The sequence below is a fragment of the Scyliorhinus canicula genome, chromosome 12 (assembly GCF_902713615.1).
Source record: "Scyliorhinus canicula chromosome 12, sScyCan1.1, whole genome shotgun sequence".
NCBI lineage: Eukaryota > Metazoa > Chordata > Chondrichthyes > Carcharhiniformes > Scyliorhinidae > Scyliorhinus > Scyliorhinus canicula.
In genome coordinates, this window is record NC_052157.1 from 59,857,560 (window position 1) to 59,881,366 (window position 23,807).

At 53.7% G+C, this 23,807-nt stretch overlaps 1 protein-coding gene across 2 annotated transcripts in view; it reads right to left on the bottom strand.

Annotated features, from left to right (window-relative positions):
• The window catches only part of LOC119975236 (V-set and immunoglobulin domain-containing protein 10-like), a 41,054-nt gene extending 26,530 nt beyond the window's left edge, over positions 1 to 14,524 (bottom strand). For both annotated transcript variants that reach the window (XM_038814900.1, XM_038814899.1), the window contains exons 1-3: positions 14,253 to 14,524; positions 6,133 to 6,417; positions 1,867 to 2,112 (exon numbers count right to left, since the gene is read on the bottom strand). In XM_038814900.1, the coding sequence (XP_038670828.1) occupies positions 1,867 to 2,112; positions 6,133 to 6,417; positions 14,253 to 14,445 (724 nt within the window). In that variant the 5' untranslated portion in view covers positions 14,446 to 14,524. The remainder of the gene's footprint in view (positions 1 to 1,866; positions 2,113 to 6,132; positions 6,418 to 14,252) is intronic.
• Positions 14,525 to 23,807: the final 9,283 nt, after the last annotated feature.

Below are 23,807 nucleotides of genomic sequence, written 5' to 3' on the forward strand. Positions count from 1 at the left end.
GTGAGAGACAGAAGGTTTAAGAAGGATTTGAGGAAAAACCTTGTTACCCAGAGGGTGGTGATGGTCTGGAATGCACTGCCTGGGCGAGTGGTAGAACATAGAATAGAACAGTACAGCACAGAACAGGCCCTTCTGCCCTCGATGTTGTGCCGAGCCTTGTCCGAAACCAAGATCAAGCTACCCCACTCCCGGTCATTCTGGTGTGCTCCATGTGCCTATCCAATAACCGCATGAATGTTCCTAAAGTGTCCGACTCCACTATCACAGCAGGCAGTCCATTCCACACCCTAACCACTCTTGGAGTAAAGAACCTACCTCGGACATCCCTCCTGTAACTCCTACGAGGCGGGTTGCCTCACATCCTTTAAAAAGTACCTGGATGAGTACTTGGCATGTCATAGCATCCAGGGCTATGGGCCAAGTGCTGGCAAATGGGATTAGGTCGGCAGGTCAGGTCTTTTTCATGTGTCGGTGCACACCCGATGGGCCAAAGAACCTCTTCTGCACTGTATTGTTCTGTGATTCCATCCCTCTGGCATAGTCCCATAAAATCCCTACTGTGTAGAAGAAGGCCATTTGGCCCATCGAGTCTGCAACGTCCCTCTGAAAGAGCACCCACCTAGGCCACCTGCTCCACCCTTTCCCTGGAACCCAATCTACCCTGCACATCCCTGGACACTGAGGGACAATTTATCAAGGCCTTCCACCTAACCTGCACATCTTTGGACTGTGGGAGGACACCGGAGTACCCAGAGAAAACCCACGCAGACACGGGGAGAACATGCAAACTCCACACAGTTACCCAATGTCAGAATTGAACCCGGGTCCCTGGCGCTGTGAGGCAGCAGTGCTAACCATTGTGCCACCATGCCGCCCCATACTCTGTCTGTCTCTCTGACTCTCTCTCTCTCTCACACTCTCTGACATTGTGATTCTATCGTTCTCTGTGTGCTTCGCTCTGTGGGTGTGTCGCTCTCTGTGTGTCTCTCTCTCCCTCTGTCTCTCTCTTTGTGTTGCTCTCTGTAACTCTCTCTCTCTCTGTCTCCCTCTCTCACCGACTCTGTCTGTCTCTCTGTCTCTGTCTCTCTCTGTCTATGTGTGTGTGTGTCTCTCTCTCTCTGTCTGATCTCTCTCTGACTCTCTCTCTGTCTCACTGTGTGTGTGTCTCTCTCTCTCTGTCTCTCTCTGTCTCTCTCTCTGTTTCTCTCTCCCTCTAACTCTGTCTGTCTGTCTCTCTCTGACTCTGTCTGTCTGTCTCCCTCTCTCTCTGTTTCTCTCTCTGTGTCTCTCTCTCTCTGTTTCTCTCTCTGACTCTCTCTCTCTGTTTCTCTCTCTGACTCTCTCTCTGTCTGTGTCTCTCTGACTCTCTGTGTGTGTGTCTCTCTCTCTCTGCCTCTCTCTCTTTCTCACTGTCTCTCTCTCTGTCTCACTGTCTCTCTCTCTGTCTCTCTGGGAGATTTTCTGGCCATCCCTTGGCATGTTTTTCAGTGGCGAGACGCAGACCACCATCTCTCTCGCTCCATTTCTCTGTCTCGCGCTCTATTTCTTTATCTCTCTCGCTCTTTCTCGCAATCAAACATGCTCCGTCTCTCTCATGCTCGCGTTCATCTCTTTTTCTCTCTCTCTCATGATCTCTTTCTCTCGCCCTATCTCTTTTTCTCCCTTTGTCTATCTCTTTTTCTGCTCCTTTAAGATGCTCCTTATAAATCCACCTCTTATTTAGATATTTTGGTTGCCCTTCCTGCCCGCCTCCTCCTGTGGTTGTGACTCCGGTTTGATTTGGTAACTGTGTGTGTAGCCTTGGAATATTCTTTACTGGGCCCTACATAAATGCAGCCTGGTGGTGTCGGAACTGTGAGGGCTCACCTGGTTGGACGATGCAGTATTTGACAGCCGCACTGTGATTGGCCACGCACGTCACGTTGCTGCCACTTAGGCTGGCTGGCGAGCTCTCGTTGTAGACGAGCTGGGAGAATGCACTGACCTTACGGGACAGTCCCACCCAGCGAACTTCAGCCTTGGGGATACCTCCAGTCCAGGAGCAGGTCAACTGCAGGACACGGTGATCCTGAATGGAAACCATCGAACAGGACGGCTCTCCCTGAGGCAGCTCTGCTCAGCAAAGCAAAGAGGTTATTGCGACATGTCCAATTTCACAGCACACAACCAGGCCATTCGGCCCATCAACTCTCTGCTGGTGCTCCTGCTCCTTACATCACCCCCGCTCTTCATCTCCCCCCCCCCCCATCACAACCTCCTTCTATTCCTCTCTCCCTCATGTGTTTATCCAGCTTCCCCCTTAAATACATCAACATATTTCATCTCAACCATTCTCCATGGGAGCGAGTCCCAAGTTCTCCGCACTCCCCATGGGAGCGGGTCCCATGCTCTCCCCACTTCCCCTGGGAGCGAGTCACGCATTCTCCCCATTCCCTATGGGAGTAAGTCTGTGGGAGCGAGTCCCAGATGCTCCTCACTCCCTGTGGGAGTGAGTCCCACATTCTCCTCACTCTCCGTGGGAGCGAGCCCCATACTCTCCCCACTCCCTGTGGGAGTGAGTATCACATTCTCCCCACTCCCTGTGGGTGTGAGTCCCACATTCTCCCCACTCCCTGTGGGAGCGAGTCCCACATTCTCCCCACTCCCTATGGGAGCGAGCCCCACATTCTCCCCACTCCCTGTGGGAGCGAGCCCCACATTCTCCCCACTCCCTGTGGGAGCGAGTCCCACATTCTCCCCACTCCCTGTGGGAGCGAGTCCCACATTCTCCCCACTCCCTGTGGGAGCGAGTCCCACATTCTCCCCACTCCCTGTGGGAGCGAGTCCCACATTCTCCCCACTCCCTGTGGGAGCGAGCCCCACATTCTCCCCACTCCGTGTGGGAGTGAGTCCCACATTCTCCCACTCCCCGTGGGAGCGAGTCCCACATTCTCCCCACTTTTTGATTTTAAAACAGGTTAAAGGTTTATGGGGAACAGTTAGGGAGGTGGCTCTGAGACCAGGATGAGATCAGCCATGATCTGATTAAATGGCAGAACAGGCTCGAAGGGCTGAATTACCCACTTCAAGTTCCTATGTTCCACTCCCTGGGTAGAGAAGTTTCTCCTGGAATTCCCCATTGGATTTATTAGTGGCTGCTTGATGTCATAACGATAACAACCATCTCTTAGTTCTTTCTCCTCCATTCACTAGGATAATGACTGATCCAATTGTAACCAATACTCCACATTCCCGCCTACCCCTGCATAACCTTTGGCCCCTCAGTTAATCAAAATTCCTCGCCAATCTGGTTGGCTGGACAGCCATTGTGGATCACATTGACATCGACAGACGGGGGTTCAATTTCCCTTTCCAGTCGGGATGGATCGGCAGGAGAAAGTTGCACTGCAATGCCACACGCAGTCAAATAGCCGGCTGCTATTCACTGTTCTTCAACACCCCCCACAATCCCTCCACCCACATCCCTCGCCAGTAGTTATCCGCCCCCTTCCGGTTGTTGTTACTCAGATCTTATTATCTGTTGGGTGCGATCTAATAATCGACTAAACGACAAATCTCATTATTTTGGTATTAACAGACGAACAAGATCCTGGGATTAGATGAACCTGGGCTGACGATTAGAGCTTGGATTATTTGATCTGTCAGAGCAATGTGTAAAATCATAGCTCTGAGGTAAGTTAGTGTTTCTTGTATCTGAGGAGGTGTTTATAATTACGTGTGTGATTTCCATATCGCTGTCAAATTCAGACCACAAGGCGTAGGGACAGAAGGATGCCATTCGGTCCATTGAATCTGCTCTGCCATTCAATGAGATGACTGATCTGATATAATCCTCAACTCCCACTTTCCCACCTTATCCCATAACCCTCGATCCCCTCACTGATTAAAAATCTGTCTATCTCAGCCTTAAACATACTTAACGGCCCGGCCTCTATAGCTCTCTCCGGTAAAGAATTCCATAGATTCACTCCCCTCTAGAGAAGAAATTCCTCATCTCTGTCTGAAATGGGCGGCCCACTACTTTGAGATTATGCCCTCTGGTCCGAGACTCTCCCACAAGAGAAAACATCCTCTCAGCATCTACCCTGCCAAGCTCCCTGTGAGTCCTGTATATCTCAATAAGGTCACCCCCTCATTGTTCTGAACTCCAATGAAGTCAGACCCAACCTACTCAACATCGCCTCATCAGAAAATCCCTCCATACCCAGGATCGACCCAGTGAACCTTCTCTGGACTGCCTCAAATGTCAGTAGATCTTTCCTTAGATAATGGACCAAACCGTTCACAGTATTCCAGGTCTAGTCTAACTCGTGTCTTGTATAGTTTTAACAGTATTTCCCTATTTATATACTCCATTCCCTTTGAAATAAAGGCCATCATTCCATTTGCCTTCCCAATTACCTACTGGCATGTCAGCGTTTTTGTGATTGTTGCATGAGAGCCCTCAAATCCCTCCGTGCTGCAGTTTTCTGCATTCTTTCTCCATTTAATTAATATTCAGCTCCTTTATTCGACCTATTAAAGTGTACCACTTCACACTTTCCTACATTATCTGCCACGTTTTTGCCCACTCACTAAACCTGCATTATATCTGTTTAGATGACTTATCGTGTCTTCCTCACGACTTGCCATCTCGCCTATTTTTGTGACATCTGCCAACTTGGCCACTTTGAGCTCTCCACTTTGTCTGTCCTTTTATCTTATCATTAACCTTCGGCCCCTCCATTTCAGGCATGTGCTATTCTATTAACCTTTTCAAAAGATTCATTATTTGGCGCTTTTGCTGTGTTCCAAATATTAGGGATCTTGAAATCTCTCTGCTGCCTTGTGGTTTCCCCGTCATAAAAATCTCTGACAAATTTCAGTCCAAAGTGGTCGTCTCGAACTCCCCTTCCCCAAAACTGGACCCTCCCATAACACTGACCTGCATTTCCGACTCGGGTAAATATAAGAAATTGCTCTATATTATATTTCATATTTGTGGTAGTAATATTATTAAAAACTCAGGTGTAAAATATGTACAGTCAGTATGTCTGTTAAATCTGTAATTAAGGTGTTGTAAAAGGTGAGGTGATCATTCATTCCAACCAGTCCTTGGTTACAAATAAAGAGTGAAGAGACTCGTGTTTTGATTGCTGGTGATTCCCTGCAGAACAGATAATTTATGAGGGCCGGTGTTTAGTCTTGGCTAAGCAGGTCATGGGACATCTTAGACAGATAGATGATGTAATTCATGGAAGGAGTCAGTTCTGTCTGTAGGTTGTGGTTTTGCCAAATGCTGTTGGGTTGAGCAGGAGAGTCTGACTAGACAAAAGTATTTTCAGGTTATTCCTGAAATGGGTCTCTCTCCAAAGTTCTGGACACATAAATAAGTAACCTATTTTGTTAACTTAATTTATAAGCAGCATTTGAACTGTATTGGACTGCTTAATTGGAGTTAGTAGCAGGTATAGATAGTAAGTTAAAGTTTCCCCCTTTGTTTAAGAACTGTTTGGGGTGGCAAGATAGCACAGTGGGGGGCATGGTAGCACAGTGGTTAGCACTGTCCCTCACAGAGTCAGGGTCCCAGGTTCAATTCCCAGCTTGGTTCTGTGCTGAGTCTGCACATTCTCCCCGTGTCTGCGTGGGTTTCCTCCGGATGCTCCGGTTTCCTCCCACTAGTCCCAAAAGACGTGCTGTGAGGTAATTTGGACATTCTGAATTCTCCCTCAGTGTACCCAAACAGGCGCCGGAGTGTGGTGACTAGGGGCTTTTCACAATAACTTCATTGCAGTGTCAATGTAAGCCTACTTGTGACAGTAATAAAGATTATTATTAACTGTTATTTGTAAAACTATTTCCTCTGATGTTAATGTGGTTAATTCTAGGTTTAAATTAAAGTTTGTTTCAACATAAAAGATACCTATTAGTCAGAATCATCCTCCGGATGTGAAGTATCCTTTCCTCAGTTTTACAAATTAATAAAAAATTGGTTGGGGCTCTTGTCTGGTATCCGAACAAAAGTTTGGTTCCAGTCCAGTATCCTATAACTTGCACCCTCCCTTCATCTCCCGATGCGAGTTTCTGTCTCTGACAATACGTGTAAAGGACACCGGCAGCCATGAGGAGAGGGGCAGCACAGCGGGCACTCACCGTACACGGTGATCATCTGCGTCTTCCTCACCGTACGGCTCAGCCTGGCATTGGTAACGATGCAGCTGTAGATTCCAGCCTGGTCCAGTTGGATGCGGTCGAAGATCAGCACCGGGTTGGAGGGCACGTTGGTGTCGCTGCTCTCGCCCACACTCCACAGGTACTGTGCCGGTGGCTCGGAGCTGGTGGAGCACGTCAGGGTGACCGTGGAGTTGACCAGGACGAAGCGGGCGGGCTGGGGGTCTGTGGGGGACATGATGCTGATGGTGGGCATATCCGGGCCATCTGGAATTGAAGTGTGTGTTGGGGGGTGGGGTGGAAAAAAAAACAGCTGTCACGTGGATACAGTGCATGGAGAGAGGGTGTCAGGAATCTGGAGCATAATGCACATGCCCTCGAATAGCTGGTCGTAGTTCACTGATTTCCCACACCTAGCCTACAAACTGGCTTTCAAAGGCACCTGCTCATCAACTCCAACAGTACGGCATTCCCTCCTAGCTGACAGTCCGACAATGCAGCATTCCCTCAGTACTGACCCTCTGACAGTGCAGTACTCCCTCAGTACTGACCCTCTGACAGTGCAGCACTCTCTCAGTACTGACCCTCTGACAGTGCAGCACTCCCTCAGTACTGACCCTCTGACAGTGTAGCATTCCCTCAGTACTGACCCTCTGACACTGCAGCGCTCCCTCAGTACTGATCCTCTGCCAGTGCAGAACTCCCTCAGTACTGACCCTCTGACAGTGCAGAACTCCCTCAGTACTGACCCTCTGACAGTGCAGCACTCCCTCAGTACTGATCCTCTGCCAGTGCAGCACTCCCTCAGTACCGACCCTCTGACAGTGCAGCAATCCCTCAGTACTGACCCACTGACAGTGCAGCACTCCCTCAGTACTGACCATCTGACAGTGTAGCGCTCCCTCAGCACTGACCCTCTGACAGTGCAGCACTCCCTCAGTACTGATCCTCTGCCAGTGCAGCACTCCCTCAGACTGACCCTCTGACAGTGCAGCACTCCCTCAGTGCTGATCCTCTGACAGTGCAGAACTCCCTCAGTACTGACACTCTGACAGTGCAGCACTCCCTCAGTGCTGATCCTCTGACAGTGCAGCACTCCCTCAGTACTGACTCTTCTACAGTGCAGCACTCCCTTGGTACTGACCCTCTGATAGTGCAGCACCCACTCAGTAGTCACCCTCTGATTGTGTATCTCTCTCTGCCGATGTGCACTAAGGGATGGAGAGAGGCACAGAGGGATAGAGAGAGTGAGGCATAGAGGGAGAGAGAGAGAGAGAGGCACAGAGGGATAGAGAGAGAGGCACAGAGGGATAGAGAGAGAGAGGCACAGAGGGATAGAGAGAGAGAGGCACAGAGGGATAGAGAGAGTGAGGCATAGAGGGACATAGAGAGAGAGGCACATAGGGATAGTGAGAGAGGCACAGAGGGATAGAGTGAGAGAGAGTCACAGAGGGATAGAGAGAGAGGCACAGAGGGATAGAGAGAGAGGCACAGAGGGATAGAGAGAGAGAGGCACAGAGGGATAGAGAGAGACACAGAGGGATAGAGAGAGAGAGGCACAGAGGGATAGAGAGAGAGAGGCACAGAGGGATAGAGAGAGAGAGGCACAGAGGGATAGAGAGAGAGGCACAGAGGGATAGAGAGAGGCACAGAGGGATAGAGAGAGAGGCACAGAGGGATAGAGAGAGAGAGGCACAGAGGGATAGAGAGAGAGAGGCACAGAGGGATAGAGAGAGTGAGGCATAGAGGGACATAGAGAGAGAGGCACATAGGGATAGAGAGAGAGGCACAGAGGGATAGAGTGAGAGAGAGTCACAGAGGGATAGAGAGAGAGGCACAGAGGGATAGAGAGAGGCACAGAGGGATAGAGAGAGAGAGGCACAGAGGGATAGAGAGAGACACAGAGGGATAGAGAGAGAGAGGCACAGAGGGATAGAGAGAGAGAGGCACAGAGGGATAGAGAGAGAGAGGCACAGAGGGATAGAGAGAGAGGCACAGAGGGATAGAGAGAGATGCACGGAGGGATAGAGAGAGAGGCACAGAGGGATAGAGAGAGAGGCACAGAGGGATAGAGAGCGAGAGGCACAGCGGGATAGAGAGCGAGAGGCACAGAGGGATAGAGAGAGAGAGGCACAGAGGGATAGAGAGAGAGAGGCACAGAGGGATAGAGAGAGAGGCACAGAGGGATAGAGAGAGAGAGGCACAGAGGGATAGAGAGAGAGAGACACAGGGATAGAGAGAGAGAGGCACAGAGGGATAGAGAGAGGTACAGAGGGATAGAGAGAGGCACAGAGGGATAGAGAGAGAGGCACAGAGAGATAGAGAGAGAGGCACAGAGGGATAGAGAGAGGCACAGTAGGATAGAGAGAGGTACAGAGGGATAGAGAGAGAGGTACAGAGGGATAGAGAGAGAGATGCACAGAGGGATAGAGAGAGAGAGGCACAGAGGGATAGAGAGAGAGAGGCACAGAGGGATAGAGAGAGACACAGAGGGATAGAGAGAGACACAGAGGGATAGAGAGAGACACAGAGGGATAGAGATAGAGAGGCACAGAGGGATAGAGAGAGACACAGGTATAGAGAGAGAGAGGTACAGAGGGATAGAGAGAGAGAGGTACAGAGGGATAGAGAGAGAGAGGTACAGAGGGATAGAGAGAGAGATGCACAGAGGGCTAGAGAGAGAGAGGCACAGAGGGATAGAGAGAGAGAGGCACAGAGGGATAGAGAGAGAAACAGAGGGATAGAGAGAGACACAGAGGGATAGAGAGAGAGAGGCACCGAGGGATAGAGAGAGACACAGAGGGATAGAGAGAGAGAGACACAGAGGTTAGAGAGAGAGAGGCACAGAGGGATAGAGAGAGAGGCACAGAGGGATAGAGAGAGTGACACAAAGGGATAGAGAGAGACACAGAGGGATAGAGAGAGACACAGAGGGATAGAGAGAGACACAGAGGGATAGAGAGAGGCATAGAGGGATAGAGAGAGACACAGAGGGATAGAGAGAGACACAGAGGGATAGAGAGAGAGAGACACAGAGGGATAGAGAGAGGGAGGCACAGAGGGATAGAAAGAGACGCACAGAGGGATAGCGAGAGAGAGGCACAGAGGGATAGAGAGAGAGAGGCACAGAGGGATAGAGAGAGAAACAGAGGGATAGAGAGAGACACAGAGGGATAGAGAGAGACACAGAGGGATAGAGAGAGAGAGGCACAGAGGGATAGAGAGAGACACAGAGGGATAGAGAGAGAGAGACACAGAGGGATAGAGAGAGAGAGGCACAGAGGGATAGAGAGAGAGGCACAGAGGGATAGAGAGAGTGACACAAAGGGATAGAGAGAGACACAGAGGGATAGAGAGAGACACAGAGGGATAGAGAGAGACACAGAGGGGATAGAGAGAGGCATAGAGGGATAGAGAGAGACACAGAGGGATAGAGAGAGACACAGAGGGATAGAGAGAGAGAGACACAGAGGGATAGAGAGAGGGAGGCACAGAGGGATAGAAAGAGACGCACAGAGGGATAGCGAGAGAGAGGCACAGAGGGATAGCGAGAGAGAGACACAGAGGGATAGCGAGAGAGAGACACAGAGGGATAGAGAGAGAGAGGCACAGAGGGATACAGAGAGAGAGGCACAGAGGGATAAAGAGAGAGGCACAGAGGGATAGAGAGAGAGAGGCACAGAGGGATAGAGAGAGGCACAGAAGGATAGAGAGAGAGAGGCACAGAGGGATAGAGAGAGAGAGGTACAGAGGGATAGAGAGAGAGGCACAGAGGGATAGAGAGAGAGAGGCACAGAGGGATAGAGACAGACACACAGAGGGATAGAGAGAGACACAGAGGGATAGAGAGAGAGAGGCACAGAGGGATAGAGAGAGGCATAGAGGGATAGAGAGAGACACAGAGGGATAGAGAGAGAGAGGCACAGAGGGATAGAGAGAGAGGCACAGAGGGATAGAGAGAGAGAGACACAGAGGGATAGAGAGAGAGAGGCACAGAGGGATAGAGAGAGAGAGGCACAGAGGGATAGAGAGAGAGAGGCACAGAGGGATAGAGACAGAGAGGCACAGAGGGATAGAGAGAGAGAGGCACAGAGGGATAGAGAGAGAGAGGCACAGAGGGATAGAGAGAGAGAGGCACAGAGAGATAAAGAGAGGCAGAGAGGGATAGAGAGAGGCACAGAGGGATAGAGAGAGAGAGGCACAGAGGGAGAGAGAGAGGCACAGAGGGATAGAGAGAGAGAGGCACAGAGGGATAGAGAGCGAGGCACAGAGGGATAGAGAGAGCGAGGCACAGAGGGATAGAGAGAGAGAAGCATAGAGGGATAGAGAGAGAGAGAGGCACAGAGCGATAGAGAGAGAGGGGCACAGAGAGATAGAGAGAGACACAGAGGGATAGAGAGAGAGAGGCACAGAGGGATAGAGAGAGAGAGGCACAGAGGGAGAGAGAGAGGCACAGAGGGATAGAGAGAGAGAGGCACAGAGGGATAGAGAGAGCGAGGCACAGAGGGATAGAGAGAGAGAAGCACAGAGGGATAGAGAGACAGAGGCACAGAGGAATAGAGAGAGAGAGGCACAGAGTGAGAGAGAGAGGCACGGAGGGATAGAGAGAGAGACACACAGAGGGAGAGAGAGAGACAAAGAGGGATCGAGAGAGAGAGAGGCACAGAGGGATAGAGAGAGAGAGGCACCGAGTGATAGAGAGAGAGAGGCACAGAGCGATAGCGAGAGGCACAGAGCGATAGCGAGAGGCACAGAGGGATAGAGAGAGAGGGGCACAGAGAGATAGAGAGAGACACAGAGGGATAGAGAGAGAGAGGCACAGAGGGATAGAGAGAGAGAGGCACAGAGGGATAGAGAGAGAGAGGCACAGAGGGATAGAGAGAGAGACACACAGAGGGATAGAGAGAGAGAGGCACAGAGGAATAGAGAGAGAGAGGCACAGAGTGATAGAGAGAGGCACGGAGGGATAGAGAGAGAGACACACAGAGGGGGAGAGAGAGACAAAGAGGGATCGAGAGAGAGAGAGGCACAGAGGGATAGAGAGAGAGAGGCACCGAGTGATAGAGAGAGAGAGGCACAGAGCGATAGCGAGAGGCACAGAGGGATAGAGAGAGAGACACACAGAGGGATAGAGAGAGATACAGAGGGATAGAGAGAGGGAGGCACAGAGGGATCGAGAGAGAGGCACAGAGGGATAGAGAGAGAGACACACAGAGGGAGAGAGAGAGACAAAGAGGGATCGAGAGAGAGAGAGGCACAGAGGGATAGAGAGAGGCACAGAGGGATAGAGAGAGAGGGGCACAGAGGGATAGAGAGAGAGAGGCACAGAGGGATAGAGAGAGAGAGGCACAGAGGGATAGAGAGAGAGAGGCACAGAGAGAGAGAGGCACAGAGGGATAGAGAGAGGCACAGAGGGATAGAGAGAGAGGCATAGAGGGATAGAGAGAGAGAGGCACAGAGGGATAGAGAGAGTGAGGCACAGAGGGATAGAGAGAGACACAGAGGGATAGAGAGAGAGGGGCACAGAGGGATAGAGAGAGAGGCACAGAGGGATAGAGAGAGAGAGGCACAGAGGGATAGAGAGAGAGGCACAGAGGGATAGAGAGAGAGGCACAGAGGGATAGAGAGAGGCACAGAGGGATAGAGAGAGGCACAGAGGGATAGAGAGAGACACAGAGGGATAGAGAGAGAGAGACACAGAGGGATAGAGAGAGAGAGGCACAGAGGGATAGAGAGAGAGAGGCACAGAGGGATAGAGAGAGGAGGCACAGAGGGATAGAGAGAGAGAGACACAGAGAGATCGAGAGAGAGAGGCACAGAGGGATAGAGAGAGAGGCACAGAGGGATAGAGAGAGGCACAGAGGGATAGAGAGAGGCACAGAGGGATAGAGAGAGACACAGAGGTATAGAGAGAGAGGCACAGAGGGATAGAGAGAGAGAGGCACAGAGGGATAGAGAGAGAGAGGCACCGAGGGATAGAGAGAGAGAGGCACAGAGCGATAGAGAGAGGCACAGAGGGATAGAGAGAGAGACACACACAGAGGGATAGAGAGAGATACAGAGGGATAGAGAGAGAGAGGCACAGAGGGATAGAGAGAGAGGCACAGAGGGATAGAGAGAGAGAGACACAGAGGGATAGAGAGAGGGAGGCACAGAGGGATCGAGAGAGAGGCACAGAGGGATAGAGAGAGAGATGCACAGAGGGATAGAGAGAGAGAGGCACAGAGGGATAGAGAGAGGCACAGAGGGATAGAGAGAGAGAGACACAGAGGGATAGAGAGAGAGAGGCACAGAGGGATAGAGAGAGAGGCACAGAGGGATAGAGAGAGAGAGGCACAGAGGGATAGAGAGAGAGAGACACAGAGGGATAGAGAGAGAGAGACACAGAGGGATAGAGAGACAGAGGCACAGAGGGATAGAGAGGCACAGAGGGATAGAGAGAGGCACAGAGGGATAGAGAGAGGCACAGAGGATAGAGAGAGGCACAGAGGGATAGAGAGAGAGAGGCACAGAGGGATAGAGAGAGAGAGGCATAGAGAGAGAGAGGCACAGAGGGATAGAGAGAGAGGCACAGAGGGATAGAGAGAGAGAGGCACAGAGGGATAGAGAGAGAGAGGCACAGAGGGATAGAGAGAGAGAGGCACAGAGTGATAGAGAGAGAGAGGCACAGAGGGATAGAGAGAGAGAGGCACAGAGGGATAGAGAGAGAGGCACAGAGGGATAGAGAGAGAGAGGCACAGAGGGATAGAGAGAGAGAGGCACAGAGGGATAGAGAGAGAGAGGCACAGAGGGATAGAGAGAGAGAGGCACAGAGGGATAGAGAGAGAGAGGCACAGAGGGATAGAGAGAGAGAGACACAGAGGGATAGAGAGAGAGAGGCACAGAGGGATAGAGAGGCACAGAGGGATAGAGAGAGGCACAGAGGGATAGAGAGAGGCACAGAGGGATAGAGAGAGAGAGGCACAGAGGGATAGAGAGAGAGAGGCATAGAGGGAGAGAGGCACAGAGGGATAGAGGGAGAGAGGCACAGAGGGATAGAGAGAGAGAGGCACAGAGGGATAGAGAGAGAGAGGCACAGAGGGATAGAGAGAGAGAGGCACAGAGGGATAGAGAGAGAGAGGCACAGAGGGATAGAGAGAGAGAGGCACAGAGGGATAGAGAGAGAGAGGCATAGAGGGAGAGAGGCACAGAGGGATAGAGAGAGACACAGAGGGATAGAGAGAGAGAGGCACAGAGGGATAGAGAGAGAGAGGCACAGAGGGATAGAGAGAGGCACAGAGGGATAGAGAGAGGCACAGAGTGATAGAGAGAGGCACAGAGTGATAGAGAGAGAGAGGCACAGAGGGATAGATAGATGCGTAGAGAGAGAGAGGCACAGAAGGATAGAGAGAGAGGCACAGAGTGATAGAGAGAGGCACAGAGGGATAGAGAGAGAGACACACAGAGGGAGAGAGAGAGACAAAGAGGGATCGAGAGAGAGAGGCACAGAGTGATAGAGAGATAGAGGCACAGAGGGATAGAGAGAGAGAGACACAGAGGGATAGAGAGAGAGAGGCACAGAGGGATAGAGAGAGAGAGGCACAGAGGGATAGAGGGAGAGAGGCACAGAGGGATAGAGAGAGAGAGGCACAGAGGGATAGAGAGAGAGAGGCACAGAGGGATAGAGAGAGACACAGAGGTATAGAGAGAGAGAGGCACAGAGGGATAGAGAGAGAGACACACAGAGGGATAGAGAGAGAGAGGCACAGAGGGATAGAGAGAGATACAGAGGGATAGAGAGAGAGAGAGGCACAGAGGGATAGAGAGAGACATAGAGGGATAGAGAGACATACACAGAGAGTGATAGAGAGTGACACACACAGAGAGGGATAGGGTGACTAACAGATGAATAAAGAGACACACATCGAAGGATAGTGATTCACAGAGATATAGAGAGAGAGAGGCACAGAAGGCTAGAGAGAGAGAGACATACACAGGGATCGAGGGAGTGAAACACAGACGGATAGATAGCGAGAAAGGCAAACGGAAAGAGAGATCAACAAAGATCCCCTGCAAAAATCTGACACTTTGCCAAGTGAGATGTGAGTGTGTGGAATACTTACAATAGACGGTGAGCTGGTTCTGGGACGTCCCATCGCTGAAGGGATTTTTGACTGAGCATGAATATGTCCCAGCGTCCCCTCTGACCACGCCCTGGATCGTTAACTCATTACTGGCTATCACCATGTGAGCGTCGCCAACGATCGTCTTGCCATCCTTAGTCCAGCTCAGCGTATCCCAGGTACCAGTCGTCATGGCGCAGATCACGGTGGTCTTGGAGTCGCCCTCCTTCACGTCATCCACGGGGACTGTCACAAGGACCTCACTGATGAGTTCTGAGTGTGGGGTCAGAGAGGAGGGAGAACATTATGATTCAGAATACAGGGAAGAGGAGGCTATTTAGCCCCAGCAACGTGTCAGCCCAGACAACGCTATCCAGCCCCACCCCAATTGCAGCTCTCGGTCTGCAGCCCCTGTAGGTACTTACCCAGCCTTCTTGTAAATATGATGAACCATTCTAACCTCTGCAACCTTTCAGATAGTGAGTTCTAGACCCCAACTGACCTCTGGGTCAAAAATATTTCTCCTCAACGCCCCTCCATTCTTATTCTCTCCTGGGTTGTGGGCATCGCTGGTTAGGCCAGCATTTATTGTCCATCCCTAATTGCCCATTGAGAAGGTGGTGGTGGGAGTCCTTGAGGTGTAGGTACACCCACAGTGCTATTAGGGAGGGAGTTCCAGGAGCCCCAGCAACAGTGAAGGAATGGCGATATATTTCCAAGTCAGGGTGGTGAGTGATGGAGGGGAACCTCCAGGTGGTAGGGTTCCCAGGTATCTGTGGCTCTTGTCCTTCTAGATGGTAGAGACTGTGGGATTACAAGGTGCTGCCTAAGGAATTACTGGTGAATTACTGCAGTGCATCTTGTACACTGTTTGTCAGTGATGGAGGGAGTCAATGTTTGTGGAAGGGGAAGCAATCAAGCGGGGCTGCTTTGTTCTGAGTGATGTCGAACTTCTTGAGTGTTGTTGGAGCTGCACTTACCCAGGTAAATTATGAGTATTCCATCACACTCCTGACTTGTGCCTTGTACAAGTGGGCGGCTTGTGTCTCTGTTCAAGGGGCCATTAGGGACGGGCGGTAAATGCTGAGCCCAGGCAGCGACGTCCCCACATCCCATGGAAGAATTTATTTAAAGTATGAGTATAAACACCTGTTTTTTAAACTCTGTGCCTCAGGAAAAATTCCTGCCCGTCCCCTTCACCAGCCTCAGCCAGATCTGTGGACAACTCGCTCACCTGGGTGATGCGCGATCAATAAGCACAGAAACGAAGGCGTAGTCCGAGTCGAAGGCTTTAATCTACAAGAAGTGTGCCCAGCAGCTTGAGTACAGAAAGAACGATGGCTGCTGGGAAACACGGGTTCTTATACTCCGCCTCGTAGGCGGAGCTACCTTCATCTCGACCAATGGGAAGACAACACTTGGGCCAATGAGCAGCGAGCCTTCTCCACCAATAGCAGCCCACACTCCCAGGTACCGTAGTACCTCTAGTCATACTACCCACATTCACCCCTTGTTGAGAAAGGAACCGGGGGGGCGGGGCGGGGCGGGGGGGGGGGGTGGGTGGGGTGTGCTCGTTGAGAAGCTGGGGGAGGAGAGGGGGGCATCCCGTGCAGGTGGGACAAGATACTGATAGTATGACTAGTGAAATGGGATTATACCTCTCCAACGGCGGCTGTCCACTGACCCGTAACTATATAGAGATGTGTTATCACACGGTAATTATTTACAGAGTTGGACGTCCTCTGCAACCTGTGGAGTTACGTCGGAGATGCGGGCGTCCATGACTCCGGGAGCGATGATCCGTTCCTCGTGGAGGTTTCCATACCCTGGTGAGGGCCGGGCCGTGTGGGGGGGGGTGTCTAGTCCTCTAGGCGGTGCGGGTGATGGGGGTTGGCGGGCCAGGGAGGGGAGCACCTGCGGCAAGCAGTTGCGGTTGGAAGGGGGTGGGTGGGGCTGATGCCGGGGGCGAGGGCGGGGATCCGGCGGGCGCCAGGTCCCATAGAGAGACCGTGTCCTCTCGGTCGATGGGGTACTCCACATACGCATATTGCGGGTTAGCGTGGAGCAGCTGGACCCTCTCGACCAACGGGTCCGATTTGTGCGCCCGCACGTGTTTCCGGAGCAGGATGGGCCTGGGGACTGCCAGCCAGGTCGGGAGCGGGGTCCCTGAGGAACACTTCCTGGGGAAGACAAGAAGGCGTCCGTGAGGCTTTTGATTGGTAGACGTGCAAAGTAGTGACCGGATGGAGTGGAGGGCGTCTGGGAGGACCTCCTGCCAGCGGGAGACTGGGAGATTTCTGGACCGTAGGGCCAGTAGGACGGTCTTCCAGACCGTACCGTTCTCCCTCTCCACCTGTCTGTTTCCCCGGGGGTTATAACTGGTCGTCCTGCTGGAGGCGATGCTCCTGCTAAGCAGGAATTGACGCTGTTCGTCACTCATAAAGGAGGACCCCTTATCGCTGTGTATGTAAGCGGGGAATCCGAACAGGGAGAAAATGGTGTGTAGGGCTTTTATGATGGTGGTTGTGGTCGTGTCGGGGCAGGGGATGGCGAACGGGAAGCGGGGGTACTCATCAATCACGTTGAGGAAGTACGTGTTGCGGTTGGTAGAGGGGAGGGGACCTTTGAAGTCCATGCTGAGGCGCCCAAAGGGGCGGGAAGCCTTTATCAGATGCGCTTTTTTGGGGCGGTAGAAGTGCGTTTGCACTCCGCGCAGTTGTGGCATTCCCTAGTTACTGTCCTGACCTCCTCGATGGAGTATGGCAGGTTGGGGGTCTTTACAAAGTGAAAGAAGCGAGTGACCCCCGGGTGGCAGAGGTCCGCGTGGAGGGTTCGACGGCGGTCCACTTGTGCGTTGGCACAGGTGCCATGGGACAGGGCATCGGGAGGCTCGTACAGCTTCCCAGGATGATACAAGATATCGTAGTTGTACGTGGATAACTCGATCCTCCACCGCAAGGTCATGTCGTTTTTTATCTTGCCCCTCTGTGCATTGTAGAACATAAAGGCCACTGACCGTTGGTCTGTGAGGAGGGTGAACCTCCTGCCGGCCAGATAATGCCTCCAGTGTCGCACAGCTTCTACTATGGCCTGTGCTTCCTTCTTGACCGAGGAGTGGCGGATTTCGGAAGCATGGAGGTACCCATGGAAAAAGAAGGCCACGGGTCTGCCCGCTTGGTTGAGGGTGGCTGCCAGAGCTACATCGGACGTGTCGCTCTTGACCTGTAAGGGGAGGGACTCATCGATAGCGTGCATCGTGGCCTTTGTGATATCCGCTTTAATGCGGCTGAAGGCCTGGCGGGCCTCTGTCGACAGGGGGAACGTGATTGTTTGGATGAGGGACGGGTTTTGTCGGCGTAGTTGGGGACCCACTGGGCGTAATATGAGGAAAAACCGAGGCAGCGTTTGAGGGCTTTGAGGGAGTGGGGGAGGGGGAGCTCCATCAGGGGGCGCATGCGTTCCGGGTCGGGGTCTATCACTCCATTACGCACTACGTAGCCGAGGATGGCTAGACGGTCGGTGCTAAACACGCATTTGTCCTTGTTGTAAGTCAGATTCAGGAGTTTTGCGGTTTGGAGGAATTTCCGGAGATTGATGTCGTGGTCCTGCTGATCGTGGCAGCAGATGGTGACGTTATCGAGATACGGGAAGGTGACCCGTAAACCGTATCGGTCGACCATTCGGTCCATCTCCCTTTGGAAGACCGAGACCACGTTTGTGACACCGAAGGGAACCCTTAAAAAGTGATAAAGCCGCCCGTCTGCTTCGAACGCAGTGTACTTGCGGTCGCTCATGTGGAAGGGGAGCTAGTGGTAGGCGGACTTGAGGTCCACCGTGGAGAAGACCTTGTACCTGCGCGATCCTGTTGACCAGGTTGGATATACGGGGGAGAGGGTAGGCGTCCAGCTGTGTAAACGTGTTGATGGTCTGACTGTAGTCTATGGACATCCTATTCTTCTTCCTGGTCTTTACCACCAGAACTTGTGCTTACGAGCCTCGATAACCCCTTCCTTCATAAGCCGTTAGACCTTGGACCTGATGAAGACCCGGTCCTGGGCACTGTACCGTCAGCTCCTGGTGGCGACAGGTTTGCAATCCGGGGTGAGGTTTGCAAACAAGGACGGGGGATCGACCTTGAGGTTGCGAGGCTGCAGGCAGTGAGGGGGGGCACAGGGCCGCCGTATTTAAATGTTAGGCTCTGGAGGTTACACTGGGAGTGCGGCCGCGCAGAGGTGGGGGAGGACGTAGAGTCTTTAATTTTAAACTCCTCCCGTGGACCGTGAGGTCCTCTATGCAATATCCCGTGATCTCCACTGAATGGGTGCCAGAGGCCAGGGCGATTTTTTGCTTGACTGGGTAGACAGCCTTACCGTGGTAGGGTGTACGAAACTCTCCGTGCTCCCGGAAACTCTCCGTGCTCCCGGAGTCCAGTAGGGAGGTCGTCTGTGCCCGTTGAGCAGGATCCTCGCTGTTGCCGTAGAGAAGATGCGGGGTCGAGACTGGTCCAGAGTGACTGAAGCGAGTCATGGCAGATAGTCGGAGTCTTCATCGGGCGGTGTGTAGTCACCCGCGGGTTCCTCGGAGCCATGAAGATGGCGGCGCCCATCGGTCTCATATGGTGGGGGTTGGACAAATGGCGGCGCCCGTCCCCGCACGTGGCGTCGGAGGCACAAAATAGCGGCGCCCAGGGGTCGCACGTGGCGTCAGAGGCACAAAATGGCGGCGCCCAGGGGTCGCACGTGGCGTCGGAGGCACAAAATAGCGGCGCCCAGGGGTCGCACGTGGCGTAGGGGGATGGGGTTAGTGAGGGCCGCGGGCCGCATTGGGGCCCCTGGAGAGAGAGAAGGGGGAGTCCCACGGTCGCTGCCCGGGACCGGCAGCGACCCGCCTTGGCCTGGCAGACGGCCCCAAGATGGCCTTTCTTCCCGCAGCCCTTGCAGGTTGCGGAACGGGCTGGGGCAACGTTGTCGGGGGTGTTTCGCCTGGGCCGTAAAAATAGCAGCGGGGCCCCACGGGTTTTTTCAGGGCGTCCTGCGGCGCAGGCCTGGAGGGAGTCCGAGTCCGTGGGGAGAGAGAGGCTGAATTCCACGCTGCCCAGGGGGCCGCCACACGGTCAGGGGTGTACGAGTGAGCGTTTCTGTTCGCGACATCTAGGGGGGGTAGGGTTTGACCATGTCTCTGTGAGGCTCAAGGTTTCCCTTTCTTTTTTTTTTAAAATAATTTTTAATTGAAATTTTGAAAAATGTATAACAACAGAACAATAATAATAATAATAACAATAACAAACACCCCCGGCACCCGTAACAACGCATATAACGAATCCCCCCCCCCCCCCCAAACCCAATAAACAACAAATAAATTAAATTAACATTAATAATGCCCCCCTGAAACCCCCCTCCCCCCCCCCCCCCCGGGTTGCTGCTGCTGCTGACCTAGTTCCCTGTCGTTGAGCCAGAAAATCGAGGAAAGGCTGCCACCTCCTACAGAACCCTTGTATCGTGCCCCTCAAGGCGAATTTAACCTTCTCCAGCTGAATGAATCCCGCCATGTCATTGATCCAGGTCTCCACGCTTGGGGGCCTCGCATCTTTCCACTGCAACAAGATCCTCCGCCGGGCTACTAGGGATGCAAAGGCCAAAACACTGCCCCCTTCGCCTCCTGCACTCCCGGCTCCACCCCAACCCCAAATATCGCGAGTCCCCAGCCTGGTTTGACCCTGAATCCTACCAACCTCGACACCGTCCTTGCTACCCCCTTCCAGAATTCCCCCAGTGCCGGGCATGCCCAAAACATATGGGCATGGTTCGCTGGGCTCCCCGAACACCTAATGCACCTGTCCTCACCCCCAAAAAAACCTTGCTCATCCTCGTCCCGGACATATGAGCCCTGTGCAGTACCTTGAACTGGATGAGGCTAAGCCTCGCACATGAAGAGGAGGAGTTCCACCCTCTCCAGGGCGTTCGCCCATGTCCCCTCCTTAATCTGCTCCCCCAGCTCCACTTCCCACTTAGCCTTCAGCTCCTCTACTGACGCCTCCTCCACCTCCTGCATCACCTGGTAGATGTCAGACACCTTCCCATCCCTGGCCCACACCCCTGAAAGCACCCGATCCCTTACCCCCCCGCGGGGGCATCAAAGGGAACCCCTCCACCTGTCGCCTAGCAAACGCCTTGACCTGAAGGTACCTGAACATATTCCCCAGGGGAGCTCAAACTTCTCCTCCAGCTCACCCAGGCTCGCAAACCTCCCGTCAATGAACAGGTCTCCCAACTTCCTTAGTGCCCAGCCCTGTGCCACCCCAGGAACCCGCCATCAATGTTCCCTGGGACAAACCGGTGGTTCCCCCGCAGCGGGGCCTCCACCGAGCCCCCCACTTCCCCCCTGTGTCCCTCCACTGCCCCCAAATCTTGAGGGTAGCCGCCACCACCGGACTCGTAGTGTACCTCGTTGGAGGGAGCGGCAACGGCGCCGTTACCAGTGCCTTCAGGCTCGTGCCTTCACAGGACGCCATCTCCATCCGTTTCCATGCTGCCCCTCCCCATCCATCACCCACTTACGTACCATCGAGACATTAGCCGCCCAATAGTACCCAGAAAGGTTGGGCAGCACCAGCCCCCCTCTATCCCTGCCCCGCTCCAAAATGACCCTCCTTACCCTCGGAGTCCCGTGCGCCAAACAAATCCCAGAATGCTGCTGTTCACCCTCCTAAAAAAGGCCCTCGGAATGAAAATGGGGAGGCACCGAAACAAAAACAAAAACCTCGGGAGCACCGTCATTTTAACGGACTGTACTCTACCCGCCAACACAACGGCAGCATGTCCTACCTTTAAACTCCTCCTCCATCTGCTCCAACACCTAGTAAAAATTGGAGCTTATGCAGAGTCCACCAACTCCTAGCCACCTGAACCCCCAGGTACCTAAAACTCCTCACTGCCCTCTTTAGCGGGAGCCTACCAATCCCCTCCTCCCTGATCTCCCGGGTGTACAACAACCAGCTCGCTCTTGCCCAGGTTCAATTTATATCCCGAGAAACTCCCACAACTCAGCAAGAATCTCCATCACCTCCGGCATTCCCCCCCCCCCCCACCGGTCTGCTACATACAGCAGCAAGTCGTACCGCATACAGCGACACTCGATGCGCCTCCCCCCCTTGCACCAAACCCCTCCACCTCCTCGACTCCCTGAGAGCCATGGCCATAGGCTCAATTGCCAACGCAAAAAGCAAGGGGACAGGGGGCACCCCTGCCTTGTCCCACGGTAGAGCCTGAAGTACTCGGGACCTCCTCCCATTTGTCACTACACTCGCCATCGGGGCCCTCGTACAGCAACCTCACCCATTTAATAAACCCCTCCCCAAACCCGAACCTCTCTAACACCTCCTACCAGTACCCCCACTCAACTCTATCAAAGGCCTTCTCCGCATCCAATGCCACCACAATCTCCGCCTCTCCTTCTGCCGCCGGGATCATTATCACATTTAGCAGCCTTCGCACTATTAGTGTTCAGCTGCCTCCCCTTCACAAAACCCTCTGATCTTCATGTATCACCCCCGGCACACAGTCCTCTATTCTAAGTGGCCAAGATCTTCGCCATCACTTGGCGTCCACATTCAGCAGTGAAAATCGGCCTGTATGATCCACAACTGCAAGGGGTCCTTATCTCGCTTCAGATCAGGGAAATCAGGCGCCCATGACATCGTTTGGGGCAAAACTCCCCCCTCCCATGCCTCGTTAAAGGTTCGAACCAACAGGGGGCCCAACAGGTCCGCATATTTCTTATAAAAGTCAACCGGGAACCCATCCGTCCCGGCGCCTCCCCGACTGCATGTATCCAAGGTCCCTCTAACCAGCTCCTCCAACTCGATCGGCACCCCCAGTCCCCCCCTGCTCCTCCTGCACCCTTGGAAATCGCAGCCTGTTCAAAAAGCTCCCCATTCACCCCCCCCCCACCCCACCACCGCCGCGGCTCCGACCGTACAGTTCCCTGTAGAAGTCCTAAAGACCCCATTGACCTCTGCCCCCTGCCGCACCACATTCCCACCCCTATCCTTCACTCCACCAATCTCCCTAGCCGCGTCCCGCTTGCGAAGCTGGTGCGCCAGCATCCTGCTCGCCTTCTCTCCATATCATAGACCGCTCCCTGCGCCTTCCTCCACTGTGTCTCCGTCCTTTCTGGTGGTCAATAAATCAAACTTGGCCTGTAACTACGCCGTTCCCCCAGCAATCCCCCTCCTGCCTCGCGTACCTCCTATCCACACTCAACAGCTCCTCCACCAGTCTCTCCCTCTCCCTCTCCCCTCTCCTATGGGCTCGGATGGAGATCAGCTCCCCACTAATCACTGCCTTCAGAGCCTCCCACACCATCCCCACCGACCTCCCCAGTATCATTGGCCTTGAGGTACTCTCATACATCCCCGAACCCTCCTACACACCTCCTCATCGCCAACAACCCCCGTCCAGACGCCAAAGCGGCGCTGGTCCCGCACCTCCCCCATCTCCAGATCCACCCAATGCGGAGCATGGTCCGAATTGCTATAGCCAAATATTCGGCATCCTCCACCCTCGGGACAAGCCCCCTACTCAGGACAAAAAATCAATACGGGAATAACCCTGTGCACGTGGGAGAAAAAAAAGAGTACTCCAGCCTTCGGCCTCCCAAACCTCCAGGGATCCACCCCTCCCATCTGGTCCATAAACCCCCTCAACACCTTGACCGCTGCCGGCCTCCTGCCTGTCCTAGAACTAGAACGATCCAGTGGGGGATCCACACCGTCCCCCCCATATCAAGCCCCCCGCCTCCAGGTCAGGAATGCGGCCCAACATGCACCTCATGAAACCAGCATCATCCCAATTTGGGGCGTACACATTAACCAACACCACCCTCTCTCCCCTGCAGCTTAACCGCTCACCATCACTATCTGCCGCCACTATCAGCCACCACCTCAGACGCCTCAAACGCCACCCTCTTCCCCACCAGGATCGCCACCCCCTGGTTCTTCGCGTCGAGCCCTGAGTGGAAACTTGCCCCACCGACCCCTTCCTCAGACGGACCTGTCCGCCACCTTCAGGTGTCTCCTGAACATGGCCACGTCCGCCTTCAGCCCCTTCAGATGCAAAAACACCCGAGCCCGCTTCACCGCCCAGTCAACCCCGCGCGCTCCACATGATCAGCCGGATCAGGGCACCCCGCCCCCCTCCCCCCGCCCGACTAGCCATAGCCCATCGACTGCTCCCCCTGGCCAGCATCCCCCACTCGGCCCGTTTCCCACGGCGATAGAACCTCACCCCGACCCCCCCGACCCGCACCAGTTCTTCCCTGGCCATCCAGCAGCAACCCGGTATCCCCCCCCCCCCCCCCCCCCCCCCCCGAAGGCTAGGACCCCTCCTAGCAGCGACGCTCCCTCCATAGTCCTCCCGTGAGCCGCTGACTTCTGCTGACCCCCGCAGCTCCCCGCTCTAACTCCGACCCCTCCCGATATGGGGTCACCCCTCCCTCCCTGCAGCAGCTCCTTGGCACCGCTCCGCGCGGGAAAACGGAACTGATATCCACGCCCCT